General features: G+C 38.8%; 1 protein-coding gene across 2 annotated transcripts in view; it reads left to right on the forward strand.

The window, feature by feature from the left end:
* Positions 1-14,826, forward strand: part of LOC132822921 (cadherin-4-like) — a 672,789-nt gene that overhangs the window by 582,262 nt on the left and 75,701 nt on the right. For both annotated transcript variants that reach the window (XM_060836327.1, XM_060836328.1), the window contains one exon: positions 2,373-2,510. In XM_060836327.1, coding sequence (XP_060692310.1) covers positions 2,373-2,510 — 138 coding nt within the window. The remainder of the gene's footprint in view (positions 1-2,372; positions 2,511-14,826) is intronic.

A 14,826-nucleotide genomic window follows, 5' to 3' on the forward strand; every position in this document is an offset into this window, starting at 1 on the left:
GAGACCACAACACCAAGGAGGAAGCAGCTCTCACTGCCACTGACTAGACCCAGAATGTCACCTCTGCCAAAGCCACCTCTCATCAGCACCAATACTCCAACAGCTGGCATAGCAAGGAGATTGTCTCAACTCTCAAAGACCGGGGCCTGTCTCAACTTCTGAGGACTAAATGACCATCCAAATTAACTCCTGAGGGCCGAGAGATCATTCACTCTGTCACCTTTGCAGGTGCCACCAAAACATCAGAGGAAAAGAATGGATCCCATCTCACTGATGCTGAAACAGTTGCTCAAGCTGTGACTGCCATGACCACGAGGAATGGACTGGATCCACTGCTTGACAGCTCCTCGCAACCTCTCCCCTCCACCACAGCTGCAGAAAAAAGGAAAGTTGAATTTGATCCAAAAGTTAAATGAAGAAAAACATTTTAAAAAGGATATGATCAGTCACGCAAGAGGGAGCGAACAGGCTGGGAGCCCAAACGCTACCAACGCTGCTGCCTCTGCGATCTTACCAATGTTGCTGTTCCTTGCATGATTATACCTAAGTTTCTCTGCACATCAACATTTTAAAGCACAACACTTTTTTAAAAAAAATGGTTCTGTTCTTATACTTTGGTTAAGCAAAGTGAAAATATGTCATATATTGTATGCTGTCTTCACCTTATTACCTAATCTGTCTCTTTCTCTTATTTATCTCTTTGCATCCTCCTCGCAGCCTACAACAAGATTTGCAAATGTAGATACATTACTCTTGTCCCTTCATGAACATAAACTGTAAATAGTTATGGATCTAACACTGATCCTTGCAGAGCACAAATTGCTCTTTGCTGAATGAATATTCTTACAGCAAACATCTCGCTGGAAGCTGCTGGACACTTGGAACTGACCCCAATTTATTTGTTAACAAAGGTCCCCAGCCTGTGCAACTAATTATATTAGGTTTAATGTTCTTGTCTTTTTTGAATGGTGAAATTGTAGTTGCAATCCTTCTGTCCTCTGACATTGTTTCACTATCATCGAAGAAACAGAAAACTTGGAGCATACCATCGCCACACTTAATTGTCTCAGCAAACTAGGATCCCAGCACCCCATCTGAACTGTGTGGCTTTTTTTCATTTAAGTGCTTCCTTTTTGTTTTTGTTCGGCCCAGCTCCTTTCTTACCTCTTCCTTCAGTGTGACTGGCAATATTCTTTGCATTTTGCAAAGTCTGAGGTAATGAGCTCATTTAGTAATTAATGCACATACTCTGTCTCCTAATAAACCACACTTTCTTCAATCCTACTTTGTGGTTATACCTCCAGGGAAATTTCTTACTGATTTCAATTGAGTAGTCACTTTCCAGATCAAGCATCTTTACATTAATGTAAAGCACATTGGACTCCTGTAGAACATTCTACAAAGAAAGATGAGGCCTGCGGGGTGATCTGATAGAGGTCTACAAAATTATGAGAGGCATAAATAGGGTCCATAGTTAAAGGTTTTGTTTACCAGGGTGGAAATGTCAATTACAAGAGGATACAGGTTCAAGGTGAGAGGGGGAAAGTTTAGGGGAGAGGTGAAATTTTTCATTCAGAGGGTGGTCGGTGTCTGGGACGCAATGCCAGTGGAGGTGGTGGAAGCAGGCACGTTAGTAACTTTTAAGGCATATCTTGGTAGGCACATGAATGGAGGTTGACAGAGGGGTAGAAACCACATATTGGCAATAAGTAGTGGGTCTAAATAAGGATAAGGAATTGATACAGATTTGGGGAGCTATAGGGCTTGATCCTATGCTGTATTGTATTGTAAATTCTGATTTTAAAAATCAGTTGTTTTTTGACCCTGTGGTAAAATCTGTTCCAATTGGCTGCTCTGTTTGGAAGCTCACTTTTGAGATTGATGACTTTTCATCAGATGTTTTCATGCTTGACTACCCTCAGATTTTAATCTGTAATCTGCTGCTAGTGAGAGGCATTTCGCCTGAAGCATCTTATACAACAATCCTAACATGTAAATGTTCTTAAAGGCACACTGGTCTAATTAAGTATTATATGGTAGAGTCAACGTTTCTACATGAATTTAAGCATTGTAAGCAACAAATAATCATTAAATCTACAGAATATATCTTGCCTACCTTGTTTGAGCTTTGTTCATTACTAAGGCCTGTTCATTTGATTTTGTTTCTTAATTACAAAATTTAGAGGTTAATTATCAGAAAAATTGAACCTCTCGAATTGATACTAAGTTGTAGAGAGGGAATCAATTATGCAGGAGTTTGTATTTTGATTCCAGTACAAGTTTACTTCAATTGTCATAATTTCTGTTCCCAACAGTGTACAGATTCAATCAGTTCTGCATATTTATTGTCGGCTATATCCTTTACTTTTCAGAAAGTCGCACGATACACAGTCATCATACAAGCCACAGATATGGATGGGAACCTGAACTATGGTCTTTCCAATACAGCAACTGCACTTATTATTGTGACCGATGTGAATGACAATGCTCCAGAATTTACTGCTGCCACAGTAAGTTTTAGCATTTCCTACCTAACTTTTATGTACAAGGCTATAACCTACCACAGTCTGCAAAGTACTGACATGCACCATTGATTTACATTGTTGAAGGTTTTGGAGCTTGGAAATTAAATATACAATGGGTACTCTTTAAATATTCTGATATTTCAGACCTACATTTCCCAACAACAAAGAAAAATGCGAGGGATTTAAAATTTTAAGGCAAAGAAAATATTTATTAACTTTGTAGCTTTTATTTTGAAATCCTAAATATAAAAATAATCCATTTCACATTCCAAAAGAAGTTCTTAATTTCATGAAAATGAATCCACTTGAATATATAATTTTTAATGCTATAGTATTTGTAGCCCAGTATGTGATATGAGTGAATGATAGGACAGAAGTTTGCATAACCATTTTTCCATTTGGTTTGAAATTTTGATCCTCGTGAGTCATTTAAAATTAAATGTACTGCTTCTCAACAGTGAGGACAAATAAGAAGATATTGGACACCCATCTATGTCTGATGACTGAATACAAGCAAATTATTTTCTCACATGGCCCAACAGATAATGTTTGAAATTATTGGAATAGTATAGGAGGGATAAGAATAGGGAAAGGAGGGAAGCCTTGCGCATGCTTCCTTTCCTTTTGAGAGGGATGGTAAGTAAGTTCCCCAAAATAAGCATTGGAAAAATAATTTCAAAGTTAATTTTGCAAGTTCAAGATCTAAACCTGATGAAATAAGGATTTATGGATGAATTGATCATGTCCAGTTGAGTGAATACAGAAAGTGAATTTAAACTTGAGAGGGGTGGCTTGGGAATTCATGAAAGTTGCAAAATGTTTCTATTACAAGGTATATTACTGAACAGGTCTTTTTTTTCTTATTTCACCTAGTTGCACATATTTACCAATTGTAAGGCCAGGCTTCATTTTTACATGTTGAATAAGATTAAACATTCAGTCCACTTAACGTCTAACTCATTTATTGGGCAGTTAATATCATTGTATTTTTCCATATCATTAGATCTTATAGTGCTACTGGAGTCTGTGATTTGTTCTTTCCTGGGAGGAAAAGAGATAAACAAAGAGCCATAAGGAGTTTTTTTTTAAATGCTTGCTAAGCAAAAAGAAATATCCATACTTGCAAGCAATCAGAGACAAATGAGGTCTGTGTACTGAACCCCCTTTATAAAGATCCCAAATTGGACTCCAGTTGCCACAGGCAAGGATTTTAGTGTCCAGCTGGTCCAATAGATGCAACCATTCAAAATGATTTGATTCTAAATGTTGTAAAAGGGAGAGAAAGAGAGAAGAACTAATGCTGAGTTTGAGAAGTACGTTTCAATTATGACCTTGCCCAGTTTGCAATGTCTGTCTCCAATTAATAGAGATGAGCAAGATTGATTGCAATTTAGGAAGGCTATAAACCCACTTATTTCACATGCATTTCTTCATTAGAAGAAATTAACACTGAAGAGCAATTAAAATAGCAATAGAGCATTAAAAGATTGTGTGAGTATTAAACGCAACTTGATTGAATATTTAATATGATGTATTTCAAGAAACACAGAAGGAATTGCAAAGAAACAGTGACCACTGATTTTAAAATTCAATCTAATGTAATTTTAACATGGAAAAAGAAAGCAATTACCAACTAAAGGTATTTTCTTTGAGTAAATGAAGCACAGTTATAAATTGTCTTTCCCTCCTTGGAAAAAGACTAGACTGCGATGGTTATGGATATTTAACTGTTGCCTTTGATGTTAAATGAAGAATGCTCTGTGGCAGCATGTTAACACCAGCAAAATGGCTACTGGTGCAGAAATGATAAGGCTCTAGAGACATAACACTTTAAAATGTGAAAGACAGCAGCATCTTGTTACAACCAGTTATTATCTCAGTTTCAATTGAATCCCTTTCATGGTCTGTAGAGCCTCTCATTGGAGCCACTTTACCAGGCTCCATGGGTTTATACTGATATTTGTGGTGTATATTTACTTTTTTGATATTTTATCACATTTGGGAGTATTTACAGACAAGAATGGTATCCCATTCCTAGCTTCCTTGTGTAATTGTAGAAGATTGACCATACCATCTATCATATTCAATATTGATCCGTGCACAACAATGCTGATATTGATTAGTCACATGAAATATTCCTTTGTCACTTGTTAGTTATTCATTTCAATTTTTGCATAATGTTCTTGTAGTTGGCAAAGTGTAAAAATAGATTCTTATTCTACAGAAAATTCAAAACCTTAAGAATTTTTGGTATAGAAAGAAAAAGATCTTTCAAATGATTCAAAGTTTCCAAAATAACTTGACAGTTAAGTTGGAGAACTAAAATAATATAATACTCTTGTACACAGTCAGCATTTTGGAGAAGATTTGAATAAGGTTGGTAAAAATGTAAAAGTTGTCACCCTAGCTCAACTGCAGTAATGTAATTAAGTAAAACTAAAAATTAAGATATCCTGAAAGTACAGTGCTGTATTTTAATGAGCTGCCTAATGGCAACAATGTTCTTACCTTGAGATGAATAATTTTCTCTAGGTATACATTGATGGATTCTATTGTAACGATATGAAATCACGTCAGTGACCATCATGGTATTAGACTTTGAAGCTTGAGGCAACATTTCCAGTAGCTTCTGATACACCATATTCAAACGATACCATTGAGTTACAGTCAAACACTAAGTGAAATGGCAAGTTAGAGAGATTAAAGGAGAAGATTGTGGTTAGAATATTCCGCCTTCACATTCAGGAAAAATGGGGTGGCATTTTCACAGAAATCCTGGCCAATCATCAAAGTCACCAGGAGTGGTAGCAATAATAGTCACCCTGCTATAAATAGCTGGTGGAACCACTGATATGTAAGAGCAGGTGCATTTAAATTTTAATCAGGACCTTTGATTGTACATTGAACCCATTGAGCAAGTTGGATGAAGAGTACTCATTGCATCTTGTGACCAGTTTCAACTGGCAACACAATCATAGAGAATCTCAAATGTTAGTCCTCTTAAATTTTTTACGGCTTAGCTCTTTCAGGCTGCATAATATCAGCCTGACTTATGCTGAACTCCCAACAACAGACATCTCACAAAAGAGTTTTGCTGTCCAAGAAAACGTATACTGATATATTAAATGCATGTAGGCAGAAATCAGCACATAATTCAAGAGTTAGTCGTTATGTCAGAAGTAACATCAGCTGTGTCTACACATCGGGTGCTACCCTGATGAATCTGCAACATATATGCATGAAAAGCAGTGGTAGCAATATGGTTTTAGTCAGAGCTAATTGATCTCTCAGCTAGTGGATCAAGACAATGTTTCACCGTCCTGCCACATTTTGTAATGCATGCCAAACAAATCAATGGGAGCTTATGAGAGATGGAGATTCCAGGGTCATTTGCATGATCAAGCTGTTGAATGCAAATGACAAAACTGAAACTTTTCAACCATCTTCAGCTGGAAGTGTAAGTGAATGATTCATCTTGCGCATCTCATTTCCCTGCTTTCACAGAAGCTAATCTCTCTTGCATGAGGATGTGTGGACCTGCAAATGTGAATACTGAGTAGTTCATTAAGCACCTCTGATTATGGTGATGTCATACAGACTTCATGAGAGAACAGCGCAGAATCTTGAAGAATAAGACTTGCTCTCTGTGTCCTCCCTATAATCTCTGCAATAAAGTCTGTCATCATTATAATCTGTACATATTGCTAACATACAATAAACTTACATCTTGTTTAAGATAAGTTCCTCTTCTCATTAGATGAGCAAGTGGCTTTCTTCTTCTAATCTCGATCTGTTGGGCTCTGTAGTTCCTCCATAAAAGAGAATGTGGCAATAAACGCAGCATCAAGTGAGCAATTGTGCAGATTGCCTCATTAAATGTGATTGTCAGTGGTGAGGATTGCTCAAAGAAATATTTTTCAGACAACTTGACTCATTGTACATGATGTCTAGAAACTACTGAGTGCACTGGATGCAGCAAAAGCTATGATTATGACATCACCCTAGTTGCCATCCTGAAAAATTGTACTCTAGAACCAAGAAAACCTCGAAACCAAATGATTCTGGTGTACCTACAACATTCAAAATCTATCTGACATTAACATTCTAGCAATTATCATGGATCAAAAGCTAAAATGGACCATTGAAATAAATGCTATGGCTATAAGAGCAGTTCAAAGGCTAGAAATGTTTTGGCACATGACATGTTTTTGACACCCGAAAAGCCTCTTCACTATTTACAATGCACAAACCAGGAGTGTGATGGAATACTCACCAACTAGCTTGGATTCGTACCACTCCAAGAATAGTCAGGAAAGCTGACACCATGCAAAACAAATGTAAAGTATCCTGCTTAATTGACACTCCATCTACAGTGTTACATGTTCATTCCCTCTACCATTGGGACACAATTGCTGCAGCAAGTACTGTCTACAAGATGCTGTGCTGAAACTTACAAAACTATATCAACAACTCCTTCTAAACCTGTAACCTTGAGTACCTAGGAAAAAAGAGAGTAGGTGGAATTAAGGGAAGAAGGTGTGACTTAACTCAACACTTCATTTTATTTTAACCATTTCCACTGTTTTGTTTTGGATTGTCTGTTTTGTAACAGGATGGAAGAGGAAGACCCTTGGTTTCCCACATAAATGAGTCAGTCATATTCAGATTGTAGAGTTTACGGGACTGAGGCACCCATGCTGATGGCTGGATTTCCCAGTGTGAAGCTCCACTGTCAGCATTAGTGCAGACTTCACAGAAAGGTGCAGCACTTGGGCATAGCAGGGAATGGCACAGATATGGCAGCATCCTCTGAGTGTGTTTGAATATCTATCTCGTCTATTTTGTTGCTTTAATGGATTCACCAAGTACCAGATAACAAACAGCTATAGACCTGAAGCAAAACAGAACAAACAACATGGACTTTTGATTAAACATTCACTCCAGCTGCTGCTTCTGCCTATTGGTGTTGTTCTGTTTAGCAGGAAAAAGTGAACACTATAACAATGTGCTATTTCATCCCTCCCCTTCTCAGTTAACAAGATGGAACACATTTTAATGATTCATCTCTATAGTGTAGGCAATAAACGTAAGAATCATTTGGCAGTTCAAAGTATTGCATTATATCTTGTATTAGTATATTGATGTGATCAATTATTTATAATATGATGAGCCTTGTTCACCAGCTAAATTTGTTCAGTTCTTCACATTGTCACTTATGTACAATGGATCTATTCTGTCACAAATAGATAAACATCTAACATCAGACGTGGTCTCATCTGACTCATGATCTTCATCAGAGATATCACATTGGAATCTGATTCAATGCTTACCAATGATGTTTTCGGGGCTTTGAAGAATGATTTGTGCCATGTAATGATTTGTGAATCACAGTTAGTAGTGATCATTGATCCTTTTGTATCAGTCGCAACATAGTGTTGGATATCAAAAGAGGTTTACTTCTTCCCCAACATGAACATCATGTTACACAAATACTTTACCTCCTGATTTTCATCATGTAGCTCTGAATTTAATCTTTTATTCTGCATTTACTCTCTCTCAATCTTTATGTTCTAAACAGCATTGCCGCATGTGTTGATGATTAATTCTGTTGGATAGTTTATAAAATGCACAGATGTTGGTGTGGCTGCAGATGTTCCAATAGTTGACTGAGAAATCATTATAATTGTGAAGAGAATGATACTATTCTTGCTTCCATTACTTGCTGTCTGCTACATATTACCATTTTTCAATTACACATACATTTTTCTATTCTCCATTACCTCTTTCATAATGGACTATTACTTTTTAGAAAATCCTAGACAATTCATAAATTGAATTGGGATCCATTGACACTTCTTACCATTTTGAGTAATTCCAAAAAGGGTGAAGATGTCCAAACTATGCAATGACTAAGTTCACTTTTGTTTCCATAATAGGAATCTGCCACAGTGGTTAGTGACAATACACACCCATTCTTCAGCATACAAATTTTCAAAATTAAAATTAACTTCAGTCCATGGTCTTCGAGGTAGTTCAAACATTTCGAGAGGATCACAAGGATTGTGATTGTGTTAACATGAAAACACTGTCATGGTGTGACAGGCAGAATATCTTTTTGGTTTGACAGCAGCATCTTGTTTGGGGCAAATACCACTCATTGCTATCTTTACATGTGTTCAACATTACCTGTTTGAGGTACCTTGCCCCTCAAAGATAATTTGAGGTAGGCTGGGCACACTTCAGGACCAAGAGTGATCACCTTCGGGCCTTTTGGTGATGTACAGTGATAAATGGTCTGATTGTTATCCTGCAGGATGGCTATGGCGTATCCTCCTGTTGGTAGTTGCCTCAGTAGTAAATTTTCCTGATGAGCAACAAAAGAAAGTAAATTATAAGTTTTTGCAAAGACTTTGCGTAGCTCACTGGCAGGAACACTGTGTGGTATGGGTGATCAGCACATAGTAGAAACATTGTTTGAACAAATTGCCATTCCATTTCAGTGATAGATGTTGCTTTAGTTTCCTGGCACATGAGCTGAGACCTGTATCTATAGGTGTTGAACTTAGAACATAGCTTACTATCAATAGCTCTGGACTTTGGGGAGCAAGAATGACTGATGGCATTCCATCATTCTCTAATGTTGTTAGCTGATGAGATTTCCTTCAATTATTTTTGTTTTTATTTCACTTTCCAACTTCTTAGCTTCACCAGAATTCCATTGAGGTGGTAGCAGTTAGGTGTTCAGTACTGATGGATTATCTCATTGGCTTATTGCTTTGAGCATCTGATAATGGTCAATTTATTTTGTATTTTCTTCTGACTTGAAATTAGATATCAGTGTCTTTGTAATTTCTTTCACGTGTAAGAATGTTGAAAATGACTTCTAATTCTTTTTCAGTGTTAGTGAACAAGTAATTTTTTTTTCAGTTTGTCTATAATGGCAAAGCCTATCATCTCTCTTGCAAATCTCTTAACCTTCTTTTTTCCAGCATATAAGGAATGACTCCAGATGTAAAAGGAGGCAGATTAGCATAGACATATACATAGTCATCAGTAATTATGATGAAACTCCCTATAAAATTGTCCTCCTTGTTAACTCTGAACAACTTGTGTACCTGTGGATTCACCCTGATTATGCCTGTCCACATGTCTCTTCAGGTTTTCTTTTGAAAGGTAAGCAAAACTCTTCCAAAGGATTCATACCTTTTTGCATCATCATCATCATCATCATCATTACCATAAATGTGAGGTTCTTGATTAAGTGTGAGGTGATTGCAGTTTAGAAATAGCTAGAAACAGGTTTCCAATTGCTGGAGCGAGCAATATGAATACTTTGTTAAACAATCACTCCATAATTTCTGTCTTTTCTTCTTACAGCTCCACCTACTGGTGTTCCTCTTTTGGCAACCATAAGTTAACACGACATGCATTATTTTTGTTTTGGGGGGTGGGACGTGTGGATCTCATTGACAGAGTCAGCATTTATTGTGAATCCATAATTGCCCTTGTGAAGCGTTGGTGAGCTGCAATATGAAACCACTACAGTTGAATTCAGATATTGACAATGCTACAGCTTTGGCCCTTGGTTTAATTTAGAATTTTGCTTTTGCTCACTGAAGCTGATTTTACCAAACAAGACTACTTGCCAATTTTGTGGATTCCATGAACTTTAATGAGTTATCTCCACTACTAACCTCACTCTGTGTATATCACACCACAGCAGCATCATGCTCATGCGCTCACCAGTGGCAGAAGTACTCTTTCCTCAATGACCAGCAAATCATAATATCTTGTCACTGTTCAATATGGAAAATGTTAGAATGCCTTCAAATTGGTGATAACATTCACTTTTAAGGGCGGAGAAAGAAACAAAAACACTTTCTTTCTGGGAATAAACAGAGGTTAGTTGCCTTTCAAACAAATAATGTTACACCCAATAAATGATAATCTCAACCAACCATATCTATTGGATGTGGGTGTCAGTGAATCCTGCCTGGCTTGTTGTGCCCAGCACTCTGCCATGCTACAAGTGATGGTCCTTATGCTCAGTCTTTTTATCTTCCTCCTTGAAAGACTGCTACTGCTCTTCTATCTCTCCAGTCTCCAATACATCCCCTCATTAGCTAGTCCAGCATCACATGCTGGGATTATGTAGGTCACTCTATCTGAGATGCACTGCAAGGCTCCATGAGACTGATCCAGGCTTCAGAACCCATCTTCTGGGGCCTATCATTGGATCTCCTTTGGTCCCAGTGGAAGAACAGCTGCATTGTATCTGCACTAGGCCTCAGTCAGGGTTGCCTAAAGGACCCCTCAATTATGGTTGCTTTGGCATGTTCCCATCCAACACTTTCATTGGAGTATTTATCTTCCAATATTATCACGAACCCTGGCCTGCAGCTTAATTATGGCAACCATCAGGATGCACATCACTCCCCCAACCCCAAGAAACATCAAAGCCAGGGTGTTTGTCACATCCCCTACCCTGCCCTCCTTGCAGTAACATATACTGGGCGGCACGATGGCACAGTGGTTAGCACTGCTGTCTCACAGCTCTAGAGACCGCTGTTCAATTCCCGCCTCAGGCAACTGTCTGTGTGGAGTTTGCACATTCCATCCATGTGGGTTTCCTCCGGGTGCTCTGGTTTCCTCCCACAGTCCAAAAACGTGCAGGTTAGGTGAATTGGCCATGGTAAATTGCCCGTAATGTTAGGTGAAGGGGTAAATGTAGGGGAATGGGTTTGGGTGGGTTGCTGTTCGGAGGGTCGGTGTGGACTTGCTGAGCCGAAGGGCCTGTTTCCACACTGTAAGTAATCTAATCTAATCATGTCCTCAATTGCACTATCATCACCCATTCTTATATGTTGCCTTACCCGCTGTCATAATTATTATTTCCCAGAATCCTACTTCCAATCTCCACAATTGACTTCTCCAACCTACCCACCACAGTAGTGACTCTTGATGACCTGTCTTGACTTTTAATGCCCAGGATTGATCTCTGTTAGTTCCCCAAATAACTTACTGCCAATCTTGGAATGGTTGCATTAGATCTGCAGGACTGAACATGGCCCACACCCTGGCCTCTAATTATGTGGAATCCCTAGCCCTGACCGCCTGAAATGACGAATGTTGTGTCTAAGCCCCTTGATTGAATATGGTGAGACATCCTGATTGATAACAGTCTTCTAGACAGGGCTGGTTCCCTTAGACTTGGATAAATAACCATTGGGCTGAAGCACATGCAGCGTGTTTGTTCCATGCTGATGTATCATGTACATCTGACATTGACGTCGCATACTGCTGCGGTAAGATGTTCAGCCCCTTGACTGTTCACTGCTGATAACCACGATGAACTGCCTGGCTTTGTGTCAGCACTAAAAGGAAAGGCAAGACAAGCACTTTGAGGCCATATGTTCTTAATGAGATGTCAATGCAAATAAAAGTAAGGCAAGTTGAGGTAGTGATGCAGCAAGTGTCCAAGTAAGCACAAATTGAATGAGGACTAGTGTGCAGCAAAGAATCCTGAGATTCTGATACAGGACATTGGTATCTGTCCTTTGATGCACAGTGTTTTGGTGGCTACATTGTAATGAAACATGTTGGTGTGCTCCTAAGGGTGGTATTGAAGTGGAGAGCATTATAATTAGTGAGTTGGAGATGTGCCATGAGGACGTAGTGAGGCTGGTACATGTCTGATGCCAAACTCAGACAAAGACTGTAGGCAGTCGTTGTCCATATAATGTGTCCTCAGATGTTGGAAAATACTGGCCAAGGTGGAGGCCCAAAGAAGCATGCAGGTTTTCTCACCATGGTGTTAGTGAATAGGAAATTGCATATAAATGAGGTGAAGTCAAGGATTAATGGCATACAGAAAATGGTTGCAAGATGGTGGCAGAGTAGGATGCTCCAGCCGGAGCTCATCTGCTCTGCCCATTCTTCTTCTTTTCTTCTTTCTCTTCTCTTTTTCTTCCTCCTAGTGTTTTATTTTGTCTTCATCTTCTCCTTTTTTTCCTTTTGACTTCTGATCTTTGACGACAATTCCCAGCCTGCACAGCGACCTCCCGTCATGGCATGGTGTCCTCCCAGCCTGGCACTTTTGGTCTCCAGATGCTGGCATGGTACCTCCCAGCCTGGCACAGCAGCCTTCCAGCGTTGGCGTGGCAACCTCCCGGCCTGACGTATCAGTCTCCTCCTGTAGGGGCCTCCCGGGGTTAGGTGGCAATGCCCTGGCCTGGGGTAGCAGCCTCCACCTGCAGGGGCGTCCTAGGTTTGGCATGTCACAGGGACAGTGTGTAGCCAGGCCCCAGTGAGGACTGGAAGCTCAGTGCCAGAACTGTTTTCTGTATTGCTGGACATTTTATTTCTGTACCAAATTTTGTAATAAAAATGCTGTGCCGAGGTAGTTTTGTGTCTAAGTTTGATCTGTAATTGGCAATGTATAAACATGTACTGCTTGAGTCTAGTGAAATAAAGGCTATTCAATTCTTTCTTGTATGCAAATTTGTGCTGACCAGCAAGATTCCCATCTCACCATTAGAACCTTGGATGGAAGATTGCACTATTGCTTTTATTGTTAAGGGATGGGAAGAATCTGCCCCATACTACTATCTTTGCATCTCTGTTTGACTTTCTAAACTCTCAGTTAACTCATTTTCAATTGCTTTTTATTCTTTTAGAAGTTTTACTTAATAGTATCTGTTACTTCATAGTTAGTTCATGGTTGCTTATAAACAATTGGACCCTTTGCCTTTTCTGATTTTGTTCTGTATAAAAGTGAAATTTGGTCCTGCTGGCAGTGCAAACGGACTTGTGGTGAATTGGCAGATAATTCAACATCATGCCTGATCTTCTTTCCACAGAAGATCATAAAAACATTTTTCAATTTGTTTCTGAAGATTTATTTCCTAGTCACTTCCCTTGGTCACTTTTGCAATTTTTGAAATTAGAAGCCTTGGGACTATTCACCTCATTAATGGAAAATAAAAATCACAGCCATGTATCACAACCTGATAATTTGCTACATGCCTAGTTCACTCTGTTCACTCTTAGACTGATTTCACTCTCTCAATGTGAGATTATCTTTATCATTGAGATCAGGAAGCACTTGCTGAATCCCCAGAGAGCCATTGCTTTGTTGTGTTGAATTGAAATGGCAAACAGCGTAGTATAGGTATTATTGCCAACAGAAGATATAAACAAAGCAAAAACATTGCATTATCCAGCAATAAATACTAATGTAGGGAGCAATGTACGTATCATTTTTCTTAAAAATATTTGCAATCAAGTTTTAAAACATATAATGTAAATTCAACTATCCAATGATGTCAGATTTGAGCAAAAGATCTGAAATGTGCCAATTTGAAAGAAGTTTAATACCAGAACCAAGATAACACCTAAAGCAAGATCAAATCCAGAGAGGATTTCTTCACATGCTGGGCTGCTGGGCCTGACTTCCCAATGAATTCTGAACTTAAGAATGGATTGAATTCCAGCTTTGTAAAATGTACTCCAATGATCTTTAATGGGAATGTAGCAAATAAGAACAATTACAGGTTCTGCACTGCTAAAGAAGTAGTAAACTTATAAGTATAGTTGAGGAGATCTGTTTTGATACTGGCAAAGTAGAATATTAATTTTCAACTTCCATCATTTGATTTTTAATGCCTTTCATGGACTAAAAAGGTTAACGAAAAAGAAGAATATTGATGTTAGATGGCTGGAGTGATCACCGGACCTGGTTGAACTAGTTCATAAAACCACCAAGAAACAACACACAGTCTGAACTTAATAGACAATAGACAATAGGTGCAGAAGTAGGCCATTCTGCCCATTGAGCCAGCACCACCATTCATTATGATCATGGCTGATCATCCTCAATCAGTATCCTGTTCCTGCCTTATCCTCATAACCCTTGATTCCACTATCCTTAAGAGCTCTACCCAACTCTTTCTTGAAAGTATCCAGAGACTTGGCCTCCACAGCCTTCTGGGGCAGAGCATTCCATACACCCACCACTCTCTGGGTGAAGAAGTTTCTCTTCAACTCTGTTCTAAGTGGCCTACCCCTTATTTTTAAACTGTGTCCTCTAATTCAGGAATCACCCATCAGCAGAAATCTGCTTCCTGCCTCCAGAGTGTCTAAGCCTTTAATAATGTTAGACGTCTCAATCAGATCCCCTCTCAGTCTTCTAAACTCAAGTGTATACAAGCCCAGTCGTTCCAATCTTTCAGCGTAAGATAGTCCCATAAGAAAGTTAAATGAACAATTCATTAAATTAATCAAAAGCAAGCACTCTAATCCA

Source organism: Hemiscyllium ocellatum, chromosome 15 (assembly GCF_020745735.1).
Source record: "Hemiscyllium ocellatum isolate sHemOce1 chromosome 15, sHemOce1.pat.X.cur, whole genome shotgun sequence".
NCBI classification, from domain to species: Eukaryota; Metazoa; Chordata; class Chondrichthyes; order Orectolobiformes; family Hemiscylliidae; genus Hemiscyllium; species Hemiscyllium ocellatum.